The sequence below is a fragment of the Ictalurus punctatus genome, chromosome 5 (assembly GCF_001660625.3).
Source record: "Ictalurus punctatus breed USDA103 chromosome 5, Coco_2.0, whole genome shotgun sequence".
Classification (NCBI taxonomy): domain Eukaryota; kingdom Metazoa; phylum Chordata; class Actinopteri; order Siluriformes; family Ictaluridae; genus Ictalurus; species Ictalurus punctatus.
Genome location: NC_030420.2, coordinates 18,225,215 through 18,248,675, shown reverse-complemented (window position 1 = coordinate 18,248,675; position 23,461 = coordinate 18,225,215). Strand labels below are relative to the sequence as shown.

General features: G+C 39.2%; 2 protein-coding genes across 4 annotated transcripts in view; one reads left to right on the top strand and one right to left on the bottom strand.

The window, feature by feature from the left end:
• Window positions 1–17,380, bottom strand: part of fbxl17 (F-box and leucine-rich repeat protein 17) — a 262,999-nt gene extending 245,619 nt beyond the window's left edge. Inside the window, exons 1-5 of one of the 2 annotated variants that reach the window (XM_017467835.3) lie at window positions 17,360–17,380; window positions 14,586–15,301; window positions 10,749–10,871; window positions 10,297–10,554; window positions 7,640–7,771 (exon numbers count right to left, since the gene is read on the bottom strand). In XM_017467835.3, the coding sequence (XP_017323324.1) occupies window positions 7,640–7,771; window positions 10,297–10,554; window positions 10,749–10,871; window positions 14,586–15,281 (1,209 nt within the window). In that variant the 5' untranslated portion in view covers window positions 15,282–15,301; window positions 17,360–17,380. Of the gene's footprint in view, window positions 1–7,639; window positions 7,772–10,296; window positions 10,555–10,748; window positions 10,872–14,585; window positions 15,302–16,169; window positions 16,397–17,359 lie in introns of those variants that run through there. The other variant, XM_017467834.3, reaches the window with a different exon arrangement.
• prxl2c (peroxiredoxin like 2C) lies at window positions 17,186–23,364 on the top strand. 2 transcript variants are annotated; one of them, XM_047155563.2, is made up of 6 exons: window positions 17,186–17,557; window positions 21,764–21,832; window positions 21,933–21,986; window positions 22,075–22,180; window positions 22,365–22,499; window positions 22,788–23,364. In XM_047155563.2, the coding sequence occupies exons 1-6, from the start codon at window positions 17,471–17,473 to the stop codon at window positions 22,913–22,915; spliced, it is 579 nt and encodes a 192-aa protein (XP_047011519.1). In that variant the 5' UTR covers window positions 17,186–17,470; the 3' UTR covers window positions 22,916–23,364. The 2 variants fall into 2 exon arrangements, with proteins under 2 accessions (XP_047011519.1, XP_047011518.1); XM_047155562.2 differs by having other exon boundaries at window positions 17,186–17,650.
• Window positions 23,365–23,461: the final 97 nt, after the last annotated feature.

The following is a 23,461-nucleotide window of genomic DNA, read 5'->3' as shown; positions in this document are numbered from 1 at the left end:
CCAGCAAAGACATGATGGATCTATGGCACTCTGGTCAGTGCATCCATCAGTTTTAATCAAGCTGGATGATTAGGGCAGATCAGAATCACTTAATCAAAGACAGACATAATAAAGTGACATGAAAAGATGGACGGTGTGTGAAAAGAAAGAGAAAAGGAGAGAAACAAAATTCTGAGGATCTCCAACGACATAGCCTTATGTCTTCTTTACTCTTTGCCCACTGCCAAGTATACAGACACTGCTTTTAATTATAAGCAGAGCTTCTTTAACAGAACTAATTCTCCAGACCTAAAGAAGATGAGATTAAAGCATGTGTAAAACTAACATGAAAGGCTGGAACACAGTGTCGAAACCTGAGCTGAAGAAAACAAAGGGAAACTTGTCAATGCACTGATTAAGCAAAAAGGGGAAAGGGCTGAGCAAATCGCTGACCATGTACAGACCCAGAGATTCCACAGCTAACCAGCAGCAATTCATCATTTGCCATCTTACATTACATTTAAAGGCTTCTATTTCACCCTCTGACAAATAACCCAACCAGTTACAGAAGACAGGGAGCGTGATGTCACATTTCCTGCTCAGACAAAAGGTCAATCCATCAGTGCACAATGGGGAAGGGGACAGGCGAGCAGGGCGTGACAACTAGCCATGAATCATCTCCTTATAACCTGAGGAAGTGAGAACTTCAACTTTCCTCATAACTATAATTAGGCACTTGGTTCAGCCATCACACAGTCAAGCTAATTATTGTTTTGAAAAGGAGCCATTGCAACAATCGGATGAACCTAAACACTTTTACAGTCCTCTGTCTCCTTTGCATAATGCCAATATTTTCATTTACCCTTTAACCTGAACAATATGGGGGGGGGGGGGGGGGGGGTACTTTTGCAAATATTTTAGACTGTGTATTTTTATTCATTAACAACCCATGGCTTTAATGACAACTGAACAAATACAAATAATTAGCTACACAATAAGCTGCAAGGACAAGAATACCAATTTAAGATGTAAGCTAGTCTTAAAGAAGAAAGACATGTAAACATCCTTAAGAGACATTCCTGTACGGACAAAAGTACATACTGCCCATTCAGAATGGAAATCACAATCATTTGAACGCTCACACAAATATATTTTTGTGTATTATAACCTATACGTGTTTATTTCCCTGTTGACACACATTGATCGCCTAACTAAAGAAAGGTCTGGGTTTCTTCAATCAGAGTCTGGGGTTAGAGCACCACCTACAGATGGTGAAACACTCCACTATGCCCCAGAGGTCATTTGAACTGCAGTTGTTACCACTCCTTTTTTATTTCCCCAGAACCAGAGCAAAAAAAAAAAAAAAAAAATGACTTGTTCATTTAAACGGCCATAGAGTCATCTGAAAAAGACTAGAATTTCATCCAGCACCTCATCCATTTGGTGAAATACAGCACTGTGGAAAAGCACAGCAATACATGATATATTTCAATTAAAATCTCTGGGAAAACCATCTACTGTACTGATAACTGATGAGTGAAAATGGATTGACTGCCTGATCCACATTGAGGCACTGTCCATCAAAGCAGCCAGAGATGGATGCTATGTTCTCATCTGAGGAGGACTGATCCGAAAAGGCCAACACTCCAGCAGAGATCAGTCCTCACAAAACCTCAGAAATCCACCAGTATCGAGTTGGAACACATGAACCTTTTCAAATGCTCCACTCTTTGTCCACTGGGGATTTTCAAGGTGTGATCCTCTCCCGAGACACTTAAAGGACAATTCGCTGAGCTCCATATCTTACAGCATGACATGACATTTAGAAACTGCTAAGCTTTCTGGAGCTTTTTGTTAAAAAATAAATAAATAAATAAAACAAACACACAACAAATAGTAATTTGTTGCACTTCATCACGCCATCAAAGAAGACATGGGCTTCAGCAATGGATGTGAGAACTTCCCCAAGAAAAGTGATCAAATGACCGGGAAAGAAAAATCAATTTACCCGAAAGACTCACCGGAAAGATTCAAAGCAGACTCGCTGAATAGAGCGAAATAAGTGGAACATGGTCCATGATCTCTGTTTGGATGGTGAGGAGGACAGGAAGTTTGTGCAATCGAAGACTACAAGATAGAAGTGCTGCTGAACTGATTCACTGAGATTTGATCTGATTTAATGGACAGCAAATGGCAAAACCTGTCCCATCTCAAGGTAATCAGTAAATAGCTACTTTGAATATTCTTCAGTCATTCATCATCCAAAAATATAGCAATACGAGAGAGGAACTGCGTAATGCTAATTGAAGGTTAGATACCTCACATGCTCTCTCTTGCTCTATCTCTCGCTCTCCGAGACTTGCACACATCAGTGACTTTTTATTTAAGGGAGGAAAATATTCACTGTACTTCCAGAGCTGGCTCTATTTGAATGTAATTGCAGGATGCTCTTGTGACAATCTTCCAGGGAACAGATGCACTCTTAAGTTTCCTTCACAGAACATGAAATATGGATTTGACAAAGAGAATTTGCCGTCGACTGCAGCCATTAACACTTCCTTTCCTCTGTATTCAACACACTTGAGCTTCCATCTGATGCTCTTGATATATGAATGCCACAGCTCAATCATGCTATGCGTAAACCCCACAGTCACTGTTTAAAACCTAACTACATCATCAAACAGAACGGAGCTCAAGAAATCTGACCTTCTTTTAAACAAACGCCACTCAAGCTGTCAGTCTTTTCAACGCTGCTCTCACGATCCAGTCCATCACAGAATATTAGAGAGCGAAACAGTGGGCGGGAGGGGGATTGCTACATACATGTAATTAGAAGCAAATTGAGGCCACATAATCTATTTTAGGTCATCCACAATACCATTTACATTAGACAATTAGGCTAATTAAATGTGGGAATAATCAGATGGATGTCTATGTAATCTCTTGCTCGCCTCCAGAAAGCAGCCTAAGCCATTTCCTATGATATCACCACCAAGGGAAAATTAAAATCATATGCTTCGAAGAAACCGCAGTAATGTGAAAAAGCAGAAAAGAAAAAAACCCGTCTCCCCCTACAAAATGAACGCTTCTGACAGAATGCAGATTGAATTGCAAGGAACAAATTAATTGACATTATTATCCGTATGCCGGGGGTGTTTCATTTGCGTTTATAATGTCATGAATGTATTGCTTCTTTTGCATATTTTGTCAGCAATTTGTCTTGCACTGAGTCTATTTGTAGATAACGCACCATCATTTGACTTAAGATTTTTTTTTTTTTTTAAATAATAAATTATTACTGCTCTCAAGAAGAAGTGAATACAAGCTTTGTACCATGCAACAGTCCTGCTCTAATTTTTAAAAGTACAAAGTTAAATGAATTACTGTATTTAGCTAGCAGAGTGCATGGACAGTGAAAAGTATTGAATCTCGACCACCTCTTAAACACCAAACAGAGTGAACAATGTTTGACCGCATCCACTCATTGCAGGTTCAGTAGTTCAGACCTGACAAAGAGACAAGTGGGTCAATTTAAAATCCAGCACTCTTTAGCAAAGTAGAACCTGGGCCTGAAACAAAAAGATTCAATTTGGAGACCATTGCATGCTGTGTAATTGGCAAAATATGGCGCTTAATTGCTTTTAGTTCTCCGGGTTTGCTGCCATAACAAGTGGGGGCAGGAGCACAGAATACTCTGTAAATCTGAATATGGGTGAAAATTCAATTTATCCATGTTGCCCCCTCCTAGTTCCAATATTGTTCTAATCACTGCTGGGTCATTAAAACTGAAGCCATTTAGGCAGGATGGAAAACCAGTACTAATTATGTGGCACTCCACAATACAGCTTCCCCAAGCTAGTTCTCATTATTAATGCTGACTTCTTCCAGCAGTCAGAGTAAGCACAAATGCTGTTCATGTTCATGTAAAGGGACAGTGTATATGAAAAGTGATAAAGTATCTAATAGTTTATTAGCACAAAACAAATGTTTTCTCCAGGAACACTGATCAAATCGTGAACATACAGTTGCAATCAAAATTATTCAACCCCTTCAAGGCAAGCATCTTTAGTACTTAGAAGAGAACCCTTTTGCTATTATGACCTGCTGCAAACGAGATGCATAGCAGGACACCAGCTTCTGTCAGCGTTTCCTGAGGAATCTTAGCCCATTCCTCATGAACAACGGCCTCCAGTTCAGCGATATTCTTGGGTTTGCGTGCTGCAACCGCCTTCTTCAAATCCCACCAGAGATTTTCTATGGGGTTCAAGTCAGGTGACTGTGATGGCCCTGTAGAATCTTCCAGGACTTCTTTTGCAGGCAAGCCTTGGTGGAATTTGAGGTATGCTTGGGATCATTGTGCTGTCCAATGACGCTCAAGCTTCAGCTTTCTCACAGACGGCATGACATTTTCTCCTAGGATTTCCTGATACTTCAATGAATCCATCTTGCCTTCCACACGCTGCAGGTTTCCAGTGCCAGAGGATGCAAAGCAGCCCCAGAGCATCACTGAGCCACCACCATGCTTGACTGTGGACAGAGTGTTCTTTTTTAATTCTTCTTCCTCCAGACATACCGCTGATCCTTCATGCTGAAAACTTCCAGTTTTGTTTCATGGTTCCATAGAACAGAATCCCCAAACTTCTGTGGCTTATTTATATGATTTTCAGACAACTTTTCTTCTGCTTTTGGGTCAGTAGTGGTGTACATGTTGGAGTTCTGGCATGGAAACCTTCTGCGTTTAGTACACGCCTTACTGTGCTCACTGAAACCCCAGTGCCTGTTGCCACCAAGTCTTGCTGCAGGTCTTTTGCAGTCACTCCAGGGTTTTTCACAACCTGCCTCCTCAGAAATCTGGTTGCAGCCGTTAGCTTCCTTTTTCTGCCCTGTCCAGGTATTTCATACACTTTCTACCCCTAGCCAGTTCAGGTATTTCAGGTGTTCCAGCTCAAGCACACCTGAAACAACTAATGAAGCCCTTGATTGAGACAACACCTGATTTGTATATTTGTGCTGTTGTAAGGGATTCTATTCAGGGGGTTGAATAATTCTGAAACTGGAGAAGTCATTATAAGTTGCATTTTCAGTTGAATTTGGGGAAACCACTTGAAGCATTCATTGTGTTTAAGTATTTCCATTGCTGTTGTTTGATTTGTTCATTGCAAACAGCTAAAAGTCTGTACATTTTGACAATAAATCTGATTTGCAAAACTGTACATGACAAACATGTTCCCAACATGGTGTGCCTCCTCAGGAATATCTACTGTACATGCTGTGGGTGGGTGATATGAAAAAATGTATCCTTAAAACATTTTCATTCACACTATGTATTAGAATACATTTAATATGCAAAATGTATGCAAAATGACATTTTGCACAGTTTCACCAAATTTCATAAGCATTTATATGTACTTGCACATATGCAAACATTTGTGTGTGCGCATGCATACATTTTTTTTTCTACAACTGATGTCACTGATTTTGTCAACCGATTGTTAAAGCCCCCATTTTTAATATTTAATTCCATCAGCGAGGAGTGCAGAGAAGTGGAAAGGCAGAGCAGGGAGAACGGAAAGAAGGAGCAGGCCCATCTAACAGATCGTCCCCATTCATCATTGATTGGAGGAGAGAGAGGCAGGATCACTTTACTCCATTAGCAGGGCCGAGGGCTGGAGGAAAAGGGTCATGGGCCTCCTTTGTAAACGAGTCATGCAATTGTGCGATCTGTCACTGAAAACATTCAGGCTCATGACAATGGAGAGATTCAGATGACTGCTGTAGACCTGATGGTGCCTCGCCTTCCTCAGCAACGAGAGGGAGAGCGAGAGAGAGGAAAAGAGAGGAGTATGGGTTCGGGGCTACATGACTTCACAGTGGAAGATAAGTCGCTCCATTCACATGAGGCTGAGAAAGGATGTGGATGAAAATAACACAACCTTATTCTCAAACAACAAATGCTTATGTCAGTTCCCACAGCAACATCAAAAGTTCTTTTTTTTTTTGGCAAAAAACTAATAAACACTAGTCCAAAGCCATTTCACAAATCACCATCTTAATGATGGAAGCTGCTAAAGATCCAAAGTGGATGGAAATTAAATGACTGAAATCAATCAGAAAAAAATGTCACACTGCCAATTTGAATTTTAACTAAAGATAATTTCAATACTGGAACAGAGCAGACAATTGCACCAAACCACACCACAGACTTGTAGCATCATCACTGTCTTTAAAAAAGTAAATGTGTTCTTTTCAAAAGAAACAAACATGTCTGATTGTCAATGTGATTTGTTCTATTGTAAATCAAACCAACTCAAGATACTGCGCTTTTCTCTGTTTCGGAAAATCACTCAAAACTTTTGAAGTCAAAGAGTTTCATCATTGAACTGAAAAAAAAAACTTCAAAATGCTATTATTTTAGGATGCACATCTAGAGAGAAAAAAAAACAAGCTGGAAGAAAAAACAGAGCAGCTAGATGTAATATTTCCTTTGAAACACAGACCAAGCTGCTCACAAACATAATGGGAGGAGAAGTAAGTACAGCACAGTACTTCACCAAAACACACATCTGGACATCTGGAAATTGAAAGTGAGAAACCCGATCTAAAGGATGTTAAAAGCTTTCCTTCACTGTGATGAATTTGATTTTAATGTGCCAGTTATTGCTAACAGACTTTTAAAGGCCCAACAAAACAAGTGTTAGACATCACTATGAACAAAGGACAAAGGTGAAGGATATAATGAGGAAAACAAAACATATGCATTTGCCATCTGGGAGTAAAGACACAGTCAAATATGTACGCTGCATCACTCTCATATTTATTAAGCACATCTCAGGAGACTTGATATGGACCAAGGGTCTGTTGCGCTAGACAAGGTTTATAAAAAGCATACTACTGCCCCCCACTGGTCCAAATAAAATAAAAATAAACAACTCTCACCAGTGATACTTAAAAGAAGAGACTAAATATAATTAGAAACATTTGCCAATCCTGATTAACTGATGCCATCAACCCCTGTGGGACATGTCTGCATTCAAGCTATTTTTGATGTGAGCACAAATTATTATTCACAAACCTCAATGAACAGCATCTAATATATGCTATTTTACCACAGGGGGAAAAAGTCACCACAGAAAAGAGATTGGCCACTAATAAGACCCGGTTCATTCCTTTGCTTTTAGCTATTTTCAGTTATCAGCAAATACCTCTATCATGTCTGACCAAAAAAATTCCAAATAAGTTCCGGATGTTTCCCAAGGGTCATGCCCCCCAAAAAACCTCAAATCCACTGGGAAATGATGAGAAAGATTAGACAGAGAGATACAGAAGTAGGGAACCAAAGATCAGAACATCTGGGGGGGGGCGGGTTACACACCAAAGAAGGGCAGTACTAGTGCATGCATGTGTGCACTTGTGTGTGTGTGTGTGTGTGTTGTAGGGCTTGTTGGCATGTCTGTGCTAATAAGGATCCTATGTCGCTTTTAGTTAAAGAGTCTCATCTTTCAACCACAAACTCCTTTGAAAGCTTCCTCCATCCATACCATAGCATCCACATATAGCCTTGCACATTCTTTTTGAAATTCACTACATATTTGAAGCAGACGCACTGAGACAAAACAAAACTAGAATAGTAGTTTATGTTGCTACATAGAAAGACACCTACTAGTTTGTTTTCTTGCATGTAGATCCTCTGCAGTTTGGGGCAGCCCTTCGCCAGCGCTATCAGACCCTCATCACTGACATTGTAGCACTGCCCAAAATGTATGTCCTTCAGCTCTGGGCAGTGTTCACCCAACTACAGAGAACAAAAAAGCAACAGCATCATTATCAGTGGCAAACAAGTGCAAGAGCAGAAAGATGCCATTTGGTCAAGTATCTCAAGGATTAACATGAAAAGCTATTATAATCCATAACGACCTACTTAAAGAAATATGATGTTCAAGCTCATAACATGTAAAACCTTGGAAGCGTAAAGATATTGCTATTAGTCTGTGATAGAATCTTATATGAGATACATACCCTCACAGAGCACTTTATTATTAGAACACCTGCACACCTACACATTCATGCAATTATCTAATCAGCCAATCATGTGGCAGCAATGCAATGCAGAAAATGATGCTGATGCAGGCCGGCAGCTTCTGGTAATGTTCACATCAACCATCAGAATGGGGGAAAAATGTGATCTCGATGATTTGACTATGGCATGGGTATTGGTGCCAGACGGACTGGTTTTTTTCATGCACAACAGTCTCTAGAGTTTACTCAGAATGGTGCAATAAAGAAAAAACATCCAGAAAGTGGCAGTTCTGGGGATGGAAACGCCTTGCTGATGAGAGAGGTCAATGGAGAATGGCCAGACCATTCTGTGCAATTGTAGTGAGCCGAAAAACATCTCAGAATGCACAACACGTCGAACGTTGAGGTGGATGGGCTTCAACAGCAGAAGATCATGTCAGGTTCCACTTCTGTTAGTGAAGAACATAAAGCTACAGTGGGCACAGGCTTACCAAAACTGGACAGTTCAAGACTGGTAAAACATAGCCTGGTCTGATGAATCTTGATTTCTGCTGAGGCACTCAATGGTGGGTCAAGCCATGCTAGAGCCTTAAAAGGAACATTGTGCAGAGTGGGGTTTGACAAGCGCCTTCAACTAGCTGGCAGCAGGTCCACCTGTAGCTTTGTAGTCAAGCGTCAGTGTTTTAAATCTGATGCAGGTAGCTACAGGAAGACAGCTGAGGGAACACAGCAATGCAGTGATGAAGGAGAACTTGGGGAGATCAGTTGGTTCTGGATCAGATTCTGGATCAGCTGCAGGTATGGGACTTCATGCAGGGAAAGACCTGCCAGGAGCGAGTTGTCAGATGATGTATCCAAGAGGTCTCTGGGGAGATCACCGACATCTATGACTGAACTAAAAAACTGAGCAGGATAGTAGGATAGGTAGCAGGATAGGTAGTTGTGGCGTCAAAGGCTGCTGAGAGATCATGGGGCATGTGGACCAATGCAGGTTGGCTGATCTAGCAGCATAAAGGACAAGGGCCATTTCTGTGAAGCATGACACCTTGAAGATATAAAAGTTAGGATCTTGGAGATGGTTCTGGGTGATTGTATACAAAATATGTATATGTCTGAAGTCTGAGGTGTCTAGTGTGGGCTCTTTCAGGATGAGTATAACCCTTGCTTGTCTTGAAGGAAGTCTGTATATGTCCAGATATTAAGTCATTTATGATGGAAGTGATGAATGGAAACAGTAAAAACACAGAAAAGCATATGGTAAGATGAAACAGTGCAAGATGAGTGAGGTGCCATTTATGAGGCAGAAGCAAGTTTCTCATGGAGTATAAGCAGCACATGTCACCAAATCCTCTGGTGATCCACGTCTCTGGAGTGATCAAGGCCAGGAAGAGGATAGAGTGAAGGGAAGGGAAGCTAAAACGTCAACTTAAAAAGTCATCGTTCTGCTTGGTATATTGCCAACTCCAGAACTCACCACTGGAGGGTGCAAGATGAGGTTGTTGGTAGTCCAGACCCTGCATGGTGTAATGTAACCATTAGAAGCAGAAACAGCAAAAACTGGAGGTAATTGAGAAAGGCTAATACTTAGACAAATGAAGAAGAATGAAGATGATAAGCAGGTAGAAGCCCAGTCTGGAGGCTGAAGGGAAGCAAGGATAGCTTGGGGAAACTTGAGGATAACTTGGGATACATATACGTCTGCGGTGGATACACCCTCAATATTTCAGAGTAAGCCCTGCCAAAATTTAACACTTCAGGGGAGGCTACAGCCGCATACATATCCGAACAAGCATATACACCAGGATAGTTCAACTTTATCCTAAACAAGTCCCGTTTCCCAGACCAGGCCAATGGATCATCTGGATTTTACACTGAAACACTGAGTTAAAGACAATCTGAACTGAAATCAGAACTGTTTTTTTTGTTTGTTTGTTTGTTTTTTTTACTATATTAGTTCATCTCCCTGGTCAGCTCAGGTACTGCTGGTGTTGTAGGAGGCGAGCAGTCCACCATGTTTGATTTCCGGCTAATGTCTTATGCCAGTTCAATCAAGATGGGTAATACCAAAGTCCCTTCTTACATCATTCCCACTAAAATACGTTTTTTTCTTTTCATATTTTTAAGTCTCAGCTTCGCGTTGTCTTCAAGTGTTTCAATCGAAACAGCACAAGTGTCTGCTAAGTGTCAAAACATTTTTGACTTCCTCACTACTAGACAATTTAGTGACTCTGGCGACTGGAAACCATTCAATTTCAATCAGACTGATGGGGAAAAAACAGAGAACTAATCTCTCGTTCAGACCTGTTTGAGGGCATGGTCGCTCAGTTTGTCCTGGTTTCCCACATGCACTTTCTGCAGCAGTGGGCAGTGCCACGCCACAGCACAGAGAGACTCATCACTGAGCTGTTTGCAACGGTAGGCCGTGTATTTCAGCAGACCAGGACACTGCGTGGCTAGAGTGCATACACCATAGTCCTCAACGTTCCGGCAGTCCGAGATGTTCAGTTCAGTCACGTTTTGTTTCCAGGATGCAATCTTCACAAGGAGGTCATCTCTCACCTGCAAAGCATACAAAAGGTCTAATAAAAATTGTATTTCTTACAAAATGAGTCTTTTCCAGATCAATGACAGTAATTAGACTGATGAGTCATTAGTTTCCACCAGAAAGTTTCACACAAATTTAATCGATAACAATTTACAATATTTAGTGAAACATCTAAAGGTTGGTAGGTTCAAACAATGATAGCACTAACTTGTCTCAGACCGCTGAGATCAATTTGCTTCCAGAACTGGAAGTCTAAGCAGAGGTCACGCCAATACTTGCAGACCAGGGAGGCACTAAGACAACGCTCCTTCACTGACAAGTGAGAAAAAACCTAAAACAGAAAAGACATTGAGTTATTTACACAGAGTGTTGCAGTTCAGCGATTTGCCTGCTTTATTACACTCAATAAACGTAGGAATTACATGTTAGTGGAATCATGTGTCAGTCAGTACGTTTACATGGACAACAATAAACCAATATTAACCCGATTAAGACAATACTCTGATTAAGAAACTAGCATGTAAACAGCGATTATTGATTACCTTAATCCGACTAAAGTCATACTTGAAGTAAACACAAATCGAGTTACAGACATGTAAACACCTTAATCACACTATTAATGTCATGTGGGAGTTTTTACCGCATTTTGCGACAGGACACGCACACACGGCAGTGCTCAACCATTTGACGGCAAACAACAGAGCACGGTCGCGTCTGATACCGCGTACTTACCTGCTATATAGTAGGCGAGATACATGTATTTCAGCTACTACATAGTAGGTGAGTACGCGGTTTGGGCCGCAGCCCACGGCTTCAAGCAGTCGTCTATTTGCACGTTTAGCATGACAAATAATTAACTGCACTTGAAGCTTTCTTAAAAACAATAATAAAATACACCCAATGCTCTATACGGTACCATAACGAAGACGAACTCTATGTTGATGTGTGAAATTCTGGAGGGAACGTCGGACGGCGTGGTGTGGGGACGTAATGACGTGTGCCGTTAATCTAACTATGTTCAATAACATGTAAAACTGGAACATGAAAGGAATATTCTAAAAGCGACTCATGTAAACACCTTAATCACAATATTGTCTTATTCAGAATAAGGTCAATAATTATATTACTGCTGTCCATGTAAACATAGTCAGTGATCACCAAAATGCTGAACTCTAGTCCAGCAGCAGAGAAACAAACATCATTTAAATACAACAGCAATTGAAAAATCAAAACCTAGGCACACTGCCACTGTCAAAAAGGTCCAATAATGATCCTGATTTAATAGTTCGGTTATGGAAAAAGACTCAAATATGCTATGTTATGGAATGGCTAGAAATTATAGACTATGTATCACCTTAGTAATTAAAAAAGTGACAGATGACCATCATCTAGGTATGCAAGTCAAAACTACAATTCTGAAGACAATAAGTTTTTTAAGATTTACACAAATTAGGTATGACACACTAAAATGAAAATCCAAATGATCAGATCTAATAAATTCCATGGACCACAGTTTCCCAACAATGGTCCTGGAGTAACCTTTGTCCTGCATGTTCGTGTTTATTGACACACACTAGCGATGCACTGATACATCTACCAATATCAGTATTAGCTGATTGTTTAGAAACAGCAAACAATCTATCCATACATTTTCCGCACTGCTTATCCTACACAAGGTCACAGGGGCACAAAACAGGGCAGGACAGTGTGCCAATCCACCGCAGGGCACAATCACACACACACAATCACACACTAAGGACAATTTGGAAACGCCAATGTGCCTACAATGCATATCCTTTTAGTGGGGGAGGAAACTGCAGTAGCCAGAAGAAACCCCCAAAGCATGGAGAGAACTTGCAAACGCTGTGCACACAGGGTGGAGGCCATATTCAAACCCCCAACCCTGGGAGTTCGAGGCAAATATGTTAACCATTAAGTCAACCAGTAAACAATCAAAAGGGAAAAAAAAAATGCTGCCAATGATGCTTTAGCTAGAGGTTTCTGAAGGACTTTTTTTATTCCCACTCCCACCTGCCTAATCCTGCCCACTCCTGCAGGTATTACTTTTGTTTTCACCTTCCCACAATACTTTCTAACAAACAAACTATGAATATAAATAAATAAATACATATTTAGACATAAGTAAATTAGTAAAAAGGTTAAACCATTATTACCCTGACCTGAATAAAGAAGCTGACCAGCTGTTCCCGTGAGAACGTAAAAGCGGCCCTCTATTGCAACTTCCCACAGGACTCCAGTCTCGACTCACACGTCTAGCTTTAGGCACTAAGCAAAATGTCTGCTGAGTGGACATATTTAGCTAATATGGCATTATAGAAACATTTCTATAATACACTTTTATATCGATGAAATTGATTAATCATCTTAAATTATAAAGAGCAGAAAATCTGCTACTACAAAAAGAAAAAAAAAAAAAAAAAAAAAACAAAGCTTAACGTTCAATCACAGGCTAAGGCCAATCGTGCTTGTTTTAAAATATTCAACTCCTGTACTAAAAAGAATAGAAAAGTATGTGACTTCAGTAAGCCTACAGTCTTCTAACTAAACATTACCAGAAAAATAGTAAATAGGTTTGTTTATACAGCGGGGGAAATAAGTATTGGATGCGTCAACATTTTTTTTCAGTAAATAAATTTCCAATGAGACTATTAACATGAAATTTTCACCAGACATCAGTATTAACTCAAGAAATCCACAAATATAAAGAATTCACAACATTAAAGTCCATAAATGAAGTTCTGTGTAATAAAGTGGAATGATACAGGAAAAAAGTATCAAACACACTAACTGTAATGTATTTAATACTTAGTGGAGAAGCCTTTGTTTGTAATGACAGCTTCAAGACGCTTCTTGTATGAAGAAATGAATCTGCCGCAGTATTCAGGTGTGATTTTGGCCATTATAAACTTATTGTCTTTAAATCTTTAAGTCAGGCGATTGACTGGGCCATGCTAACGCCTTGATTTTTTTTCTCTGAAACCAATTGAGAGTTTCCTTTGCTATATGCCACGTAGACGTCCACTCACTGCTTTTTCTTAGTGCGTTCAGTACTTTTTTCCTGTGTCATTCTACTTTATTACACATAACTTCATTTATGGACTTTAATGTTGTGAACTCTTTATATTTCCAGATTTCTTGAGTTAATACTGATGTCTGGTGAATTTTTCATGGGAATAACCTCATTTTAAATATATTAACTGAAACAAATGTTGACGCATCCAATATTTATTTCCCCCACTGTGGGTCTATTTGAATTGGGCTAACTGTACACGTGAGCTTTTAATTATTAACCGTCTAATCCTGTCCAAATCCATCATATCATTCATTTTTACAAACTACGCCTACATGCATCTAGAAAGATTATACCATATTTCACCTTCTATAAAATGGCCAGTAGAAATAACTGCAGGTGATAAATATCCCATATGAACTGACATGTCAGTAAAGATTAAATCATATACTGTGGGAAAAGAGGGTTTATGCTTTTTCTACACTATGTTGATACTCCAGGACATGCTTTTTTCCATCGTCTCCTGCTGAAACCAAACCAAAACAAAGTATTGGCCGAGTTTAAATTAAGGAATAATATAATACAGACAAAGTTTCAAAAGACTGGTCAGTCTAAGCACTGCATCTGGGGGATTAATGTAAGTTTTATGGATGATTACCTAGCACAGCTGTAACCTACATACTTATGAGCATGTGACCTACTAATGATCGAGCACAATGTGTGTGGCTACAAGTCCTACAATTAACATTTACAATAAAAGGTCAAAACAGTAATTTTGTATTAACTGGGAGGGTAAACTGGGAGAGTAGGGCCAACGTCACAGTTCCCAGCCACCGATTAAACAAAAATAAAGCCCTTCATATAATTTCTTATGGAAGCCTCAAAAGGTGATTACAGGTAACAGTAAAGTGCACAATACGCATATTAAAAAAAACAATATCTTTCAAATTTAAAAGAATGTTGTTGTCACTCAATGTGAAGGCAGCTTAACCCTGCTGACGCAAGTATACACACCTTGAGTAGTATGGACGAGGGTAGGTGGTTGATTCGGGATGTGTCCGTGATCTCAGCACTCTTGCCCTCCTCTGCCGCACTACTATGAGTGAGAAGGCAAGAGGAGGATGAGGAAGAGGAAATATCAAGGTTCTTGTCATTGCTTAGGTTATGACCCGAGTCCACCTGAAGCCCCACCAGTGAGCTCTCCTGCTCCTCTGAGAAGGAAGACGAGGAGCAGGAGGAGGAAGGCAGTGGGCAGAGCTGGGGTAGTAGGGACTGGCTGGCGTTCTTCTCATCCTCTTCACTCTCTGTTGTCTCCTGTGAAGCACTGCGTGGCTGCTTGCACGGAGCCAATGGCTGCGGCTCGCCACTCTTGCGTTTGCACACCATCTCAGAGTAGTCGGTGCAGAAGAGCGCTGGAGGTCCAATGAGCCTGGCTGGCACGGAGGAGAGCAGGCTCCGGCCCTGGCACTCCCACACTGCCAACTCGGCCGGGGAGAGCAGGAATTTGGCGCAGTCCTCAGGCGAACTCAACTTGGCCAGTCCGGAGTCGGAACGGCACTCGGCCTCGAAGCCGTCACTGCTGCTGCCACGGATGAAGAAGCAGAGCATGCACGGACCGCGGAGAAAACAGCTCCTCCTCTTCTTCTTCTTGCGCAGTGTCTGCGGTCTCTTCTTCAAGCGGAGGCCATTCGTTGAGAGAAGATGGCCCATATAGATGACTCACACTGGCTCTGGTAAAACGTGATGAGTAAGAAACAGAGGCGTAACTGACAATGCAAACAATAAATACAAACAAAAGAAAGGGGGATGCTTTACTCGCAGCACAAACATGTACATTAAACACATACATATTATCACAGGAGAGTTGAGAGAACTGTCCAGTATCAGAATAGTTAGCTAATTGTGTGTGTGTGTGTGTGTGTGTGTGAGTGTGAGAGAGAGAGAGAGAGAGAGAGAGAGAGAGAGAGAGAGAGAGAAACAGCGCTCATAGGTCACGCAATACCTTTTTTTTGTGTGCGAGTTGATATTTCTGGACAAAAACCGAAGCTATAACATTAACATAACTTAATAACACTGCTAAATTAGCAACAGAGTCCAGGGCATACTCATGAATAACTATACGCTTTTCATATTCTTCTCTGGAGTTAGTGCTGAAGAACAATAACACAATCAGTAAAGCTGAATTAAGACGACTACTACTACTTTTTCAGGTCACGTGACTGTGAGATGTATTTAACATGCATTAGAAAGTGTACACGTGCACAACTGATTGTTGTACACTGTATAGTCCCTGACTGGATCTGGGATGCAGACTAAATGACACTTTTGGCTCGATGTAAACAGTGTTATTGTCAGTGTGCATCAACAACTATCCAGTTGCTGTTGAAATTAAAGTTGCCTCAATTCAAGCCATTCTGTAAAACACCAGAGGACTCAGAGTGTTATTGACTCTGCCTGACTTTGTACAACTCAAGTCTCTTATTGTTGTGATAGCACAACTAGCTAATGTTACAACTGGGAAATACTAGACGTTGCTGAGATAAATTGTGAGCTAGTTTGTTAGCAAATATCGCTGAGAAAACAGATTTGCTTCCTCACCAGCAGCTGCCGCGGGTTGGAACACCTCCGTCCCGCGCGCTCATAGTCCGCGTGCACAGCACAAACATATAAAGGGGATTTAATCAAAACGCAAACAGTGCTCTTGGTAACATATAGCTGCCTTAACGGTGTGTCAACTCGCTACTTCGGGCTGAAACTCAAATCGCTCCTACTCCTCTTGTAGTGCACTAAATAGGGTGCATACGACGCTACAGAAAGTGCACGCAGATAGGAAGCGTGGAGGCTTTTGACATTCTGCGTCATTCTAGTTGCAGTTTGGAAACACTTCCGGGATCGACATGACAAAAAGGAAGTCCCGCCTCAGCCGACGAAACTTAATCACAACTGTCATTGGTGGAGCAAAATGTCTATAATCTGCCCTATATCTAAACAACTCTGGTCTGAACTAGGTTTTCATATCTTTGACTCATCCAATTTTACACATTCTTTTAGTTTAAAAGACATCTTTTTTTTACTATAACGATACTAATAATAAACCTCTGGAGTATGTGGTTAATTGTTTCATTTCATACGGAACATTTTTCATTCGTGAACAAACATTTGCAAACGGTATTCCATCCTTGCCCCACCTTAAAATGGGATTAAACTTACTTTTTAAATCTCTTCATTTTATAACGAATAAAAAAAAACATAAGATTCTTGAAGAAATTTTTAAAGAAAGTCCATGTATTTAGGTGCTTTCCCTGTGCTGTAAAATCTGTATGTTAAAGTATGTTTACAACTGTAGCTGAATCTGGTGTGATTTATGTTCTGTTTACATATTGTTGTTGTTTTTTCTCATGTAATTGTAAGTAATTTCTTTGCAATACTTATGTAACTTTTTCATATTCATGTATTGATTAAATAAATAAATAAACTGTCTATAATCTCACGTATGTCGCCGAGACAGTTCTGTTGTTGTCAACTGGAAGTGTGTGGAAATGTGAACCGTGGTATAACTAACACTAAACCCCTGGTGGGTTGGAATAGCAAAACGCGTTCACGCTTTACGTGTCCTTTGGAAATGTTTGAGTATGTGGTATACAGTGAGTGCAGGAAGTACCATGAGCTGCATATGAATAGCCTACATGTGTATAAATACACTGAATACTTTCTAGAACTGAGAATATGACTAAATATAAAGCGCTCTGTTGTAGAACATTTGTGGGGATTTTAAAAACAGCAACAACCTTTTCTCGCCCTGGTCTCGACCAGGATGGGCGTCCTCCCCAGAACAAAATGCATGCCATAAATAGCAGGGACTTGGGCTAGGCTCTGGGAAACTCCAGACTGAAGGAGAAATGGCTACCGGTTTGCCAATAACACAGCAAATCTGCAGCTCTGTACCTCCGACTTCTTCAGCCACATCTGCTGTTCCCATTGCCGAGGTAGAGGATTGTCTCATCTATGATCGAAACGGGCTTCGATTAACCTTTAAGAGCTTATATCAAACCCACAAAGCTATCATTATTTTTGTGAGGGTAAGATAACTGCTATTCTGTTTACTTTAATTTAGGTTTGTTCATATACTTAAAGCTTTATTATTATTATTATTATTATTATTATTATTATTATTATTATTATTATTATTATTATTATTTAATCAGTGCTGTTTTTGAAATTGTGAGCAGGCATTGGGGTAAGTGCCTGAAGTCATTACATTCGGTTTCATTTTGTTTTCCTACTCCAAGACCCCTTCAAGCACACAGAGGTTGATTAGCACTTGAGAGAAGGTAATAAACTGAAATGTGTGTGGTAAGGGACTCTGAATACCAGAAGCAGAACATATTCCCCTGAGCTCCTGTCATCTGACATTTTCTGCTTTTCTCACACATCCTTTCCTGACAGTTAGTTAGTATACCCCTGTGGAAAAGGTTGTAGCACTAAAACATTGCTGGAACAGTTGGAGCCATGGGTTTAGCATCTTTTTTTTTTTGTTATGACATGGGTAACACAAATGATTTACGTGACACCATTAAAATGTGGCATAACTATTTGAGCAATACTATTAAACATTAGCAGTTACTGTACACTGGGTTGTTACAGCACACTTCTCGTGCTACATGTTGAAAGTTTTAAAATAGTAAAAAACAAGATTATCCTTTTATAATGTCACACAAACGTACTATTTATTTTATTCATTTCTGTTTACTTTTTTCCCCCCTGAAAGTGATTACTTTGACTTAATCATGGCAGGTTGACATTCAGCATTTCCTACACTTTGGTCACTTTGTTGCAGTCCCAATTGCTAATGCTAACCATCAGGAGCGTATCCTGATCATGATCATTCTGATCCAGTGCAACGTATAGTTTATTTTTTATTCCCAATGTGATCAACATTTGCGTAAGTATTAGATGTGTTGTGGAATTGAACATGTTACGTTTAATTATATTCTGCTGAAATGAACTAAATGACTCGGAAAAAAAAGATTCGTTCATTTTGCTGAACAAGATTCAAAGATCCGAGTCAGTAAAATTAGCCGAACTTCCCAGCACTACAACTGGGCCCATGTGTTCATTATGTGCCATATAAATCTGGGGAACATAGAGACCTGGGCCCAGTTGTTCAAAAAGTTTCATCTGGATCAGAATGATCAGGATTTGGAAATCCCATGTTTGGCAATCCAGGATCAAGTAATCCATTTTAAGTCTGTGTCGGTTTTTCAAAGCAATGTCGGATTGGATCACCCTGAGCTATATACAAGTCTTTCAAGATGACCAAATCCAGATTACTAGTGCTCTAAATCAGATTACATATCACAATGTAGGCTACTAGCTATGTAAAGAACAACATTTAGATCAGCCAGCATGGGGTCACTTTAAGTTTTTTTATTTGAAGAGACAGAAAACAGCACAAGAAAACAATACAAACATCCCCTTCCTACAAACAAACAAATCTGCATTATTCGCAAATACACTGTGGATATTTTGAACACGTTTTAAAATCGTAAAAAGTCTAAATGTCCAATTGTTAACGAAATAAGAATGTTCAGAGTTGTTCATGTGTGGAGAGCAATAATGGATGCAATTGTTAGAAACTACTTTTGCCTGGTTCATCACTGATGATTGTGTCATTGTAATTAATACACGGTGACGAATGACAGTTAAAATTAATTACTTAATTTTTGTTTGATATTGACAGCTGTTTGGGGGATTATTTATGAGGACAAAATCTTTTTTCTTTTTTACTTTACTGTACTGAAAGGCTTAATTGGTAGCCGAATGTATACTTTATCTACTTTATCACTGTAACGGGTAAACAAATCAAGTGTATAAATATAAATGAATGTATATACTACATTATACAAACGTTGTATTATTTGACCAGTCTGAAAGTTTTATTACATTTTGTTCCTGAAATCCTCCCTCAATCCACCCTTCTGCAGAGATGAGGATAATCCTGATTTATTTTTCTGGATAATAGGTATCCCAACCCTACTAAAAAGTTTTTATCAACACGTACTGAAGGTTTGATCCAGGTCAAAAGCAAGTTTGGATTACGTGATATAATCTGATTTCAGAATCCTTTTTTTTTTTCTTTTGAACAACCAATTTTCATGATTAGATCCAATCCGATAGCCGAAATCCGATCAGATTACTTCTGAACAACTGGGCCATGGTTATTTAAAGCTGGAGTTAGGCTTCAGCATAAGTGAGAGCTGGGACATGTTCATACTTTAGCATTTTGTTCCTTTTATGTCGGTTTACTGTTTTATAATGTGCCATTTTTTCATGGTTACATGTAATTTCCCAGTGCAAGGATGATCAGATGTCCTTCCTGTCTCCCTGTAGCGCTGTCTCCATGTAGCACTAAAACAATCACGATGTGTTAACATGTGTTAATAATCTTTATTATTTTAGCTGCTAAGGCTTAAAGTCAGCTGTCAGCATCTGCTACCTGGGATGTTATTTGACCGATGAACATAAGCTAATAATCTCATTACAAAATCAAAAACAGTCATAAATAAGAATAAGTTTAACTAAAGGTCTGTTCATTAGCAAAGGAAAACTAACATTATGTAGGTTATTTTAGACAGCTAATTTGCCTTGAAAGAGTTCAGTTGTTAACTTCTCAAAAACAAATTATTCAAAGGCATTCTTTAAGATTGATAAAGTGACACAAAACCTATAAAATATTTTATTACATATAACATGGTAAACCTCACATGGACTCAATCTCACCTCCCCAAAGTCAGACTCGAAACTGGGATATCTGGGATTTGCTAATGCTAATAAAACATTTGAACAGCTACACGTTGACTTCTGACATGCTTATTGAATATGTTCTTTGTACATTAAGAAACTTCCCCATATGATTTTTAAACTGGTTGAAATTCAAGCTAAAACATTTCTAAAACAAGGTGTATGCATGAATTAACCTTTTGCATTTTTGATGATGACCATACTGTGGGCTATCATAATTTACCATGTTGCAACAGGAGACTACTTTGAATAATATTTAGAGAAAACAATGCAAAACTCATAATAATTACAGAAAATAAGAATTCTTTTATGATGTTTCTAATGATGCACAAAATTAAAATTCTTGGCCACAGTTGAAATTTAGACTATACTAGAAGTACTGTACGTATAGTTATCTAATCAGCCAATTATATGGCAGCAGAGCAATACATAAAAAATCGTGCAGATACAGGTCAAGAGCTTTAGAAGATTAGGAAAAAATCACCTGGTCTTTTTCCAGTCTTCAACTGTCCGGTTTGGGCAAGTCTATGAATAAAATAATCTCGGATTCTTGTTCTTGTTTGACAGGAGTGGAACCAGATTTGGTCTTCTGCTGTTGTAGCTCATCCAACTCAAGGTCTGATGTGTTGTGTGTTCTGAGATGCTTTTTTGTTGACCATGACAAAAACAAATTATAAATGGTGTGCATCCCAAAAGTCTCAATACATAGGGGAAATTAACACTTTTTAGCAAAATGTAACTTTATTTATGAAACATCCTCTACATTATTGCCATTTCCTTGTAAACACATGAAGTCATCTCTCCAACTCATGATGAAATTGTGTTAACACAGCTGGTATTATGCATGTAATCGCATGTCCATTGAAACCTTGCGGCAGCTTCCTGTTCCTGCCATGAGAACGATTTCAATACGTTCTGCTTTTATCAAACGCATTCTTAAAGGCCACCTGAAAAAATATATATAATATAAACTAAGTATGAAACATTTTGGAAGACATTTTATTAAACGTTACTAAGTTACTATAGATTTCCTGTCAGCTCAGACCAGTTTGGTAATTCTCCTCTGATCTCTCTCATCAACAAGGTGTTTAAACCTGCAGACCCTCCACTCACAGAATTTTTTTCCACACCATTCTTTGTAAATTCTAGAGACGTTAGTGAAAACTGTGTGAAAATTCCAGGAGTTCAGCAGTTTCTAAACTTCTCAAAGCAGCCCACCAGGTACCAACAACCATGCCATGGTTAAAGATCACATTTCCCCCCATTCTGACAGCTCTTGACCTGTATCTGCATGCTTTTATCCACTGTGCTGCTGCCACATGATTGGCTGATTGGAAGTACAGAAGATTTACAAATAGTTTATTTTTTTGTTGTTTGTTTTTTTTTGGCAGCATTTTTTGTGCTACACATGTCAGGAATATGTTGAAGACCTAAGCAAAATACCACAGGAAATGCTATTGGTGAGTGCAATACTGCAATGTCTGATATGTTACATATGGTTTGGTTTTTGTAATCCTTTAAAGATGTGCATGAAAAAGTCATGTCCCTTTGCTGCTATAGGATGCTGATGTCCGACTTATTGTCATTGGGCAATCAGGCTTTTCCCATATAGAGGTAAGTCACAAAACACTTTAGAATGTGATTGTGTTTTTAAATAAATCAATAGCAGTATGTATTGTTCATGTTCAGATGTTTCTTGTAGGCATTCTGCTCGCTGACAGGCTATCAACATGAAATTTATGTTGATCCAGAGCGACATATTTATAAGAAACTAGGGATGAAAAGAGGGGAGATCTATGAGGAAACAGGTAAAAAAAATAATAAATAAATAAAAAATTGAAGAAAAAAAAAAAAAACTCTTGTTGACTTGTTAACATTGATTTATTTTTTATGTTTGAGTTTAAATCCCAGAACTGCTATACAGCCACTGTTGGCCACTTGAGCAACCGTGCTATGTACATATAGTGATGAATGATATCTGATTGCTCTCAGCCTCTCAAAGCCCACATGTGAAATCCAGCATGCTTGTTGGCAGTATAAAGAGCATGTGGCGTGCCATGACCAGTCCTGCCTTTGATTTTCAAGGAGATCCTCTCCAGCAAGGAGGAGCACTCATCATTGGCCCAGGTGATCGACATATCTTAAACCAAACCGACATTTAAACCAACAGATATTATCTTATATATTATTAAGTGTTGTGCAGGTCAAATTAGTTTGTATACCACATAAACATAAAGTACAATATGTCAAATACAGTAAATGTAATATACAATGTGTAATAAATAACAAGGCACCATCCACATGACAAGTATGAAGGTATATTTCACAGCCTTTAAGTTTCAACAGAAATTTTTAAAAAGGTACTGCTACTGACTGTGTTATCTTACTGATTGTGCCATCTCTTCATTTTTGCAGGCCGCAACATTCATGTTGCACATTTTGACATGAATCGATTTAACCATATGCCAATCAATGGGTTGCTTCAGCTGGCTGGAATGCAGGTGGTTGACTTTAACAGACATGCCAAGATTATTGACGTATGAGAAAGGCACCCACCGTTTCACTTTAGATTTGCACTCGGCTTTTAAACAGGGTTTTAAAAAGCACCTCTTTGTTGGAACGTGTTCATAAAGGAGACATAACAGCATATCTACCGAGATCTGAGGAGACTTCTTTGATTTATAATCTCAGGTAACCCAATATCATTTAAAAAATGAACTGACCCTGGTATTAGAATAGCTAATGCAGAATGGGTTGTACAGTTGTGCAGATAAAAGACCTAAAGAAGCAAGCACAAAATTTCCTTCAGCCTCCTTCTAACCAGACCATGAATAATGCCATTTCAGCAGGACTTCTTCCCGGTTCTGCATATATGTATGGTTATGTAGCACAAGTTTAAATAACCTGTACATTCCTTTGTATCTGCTTATTTTTGTCTGACAGAAATGCCATGTTTGTGAAATATTACAAAGTTTCTTTGCAAAACCTTGAACATTTAGATTTTTTCTCACAGACAGAAAAGAATTGTTGACATGCATTCATAATGAAGATTGACAGCTTTAAATTATTTTGTTTTTTTGTACACATAT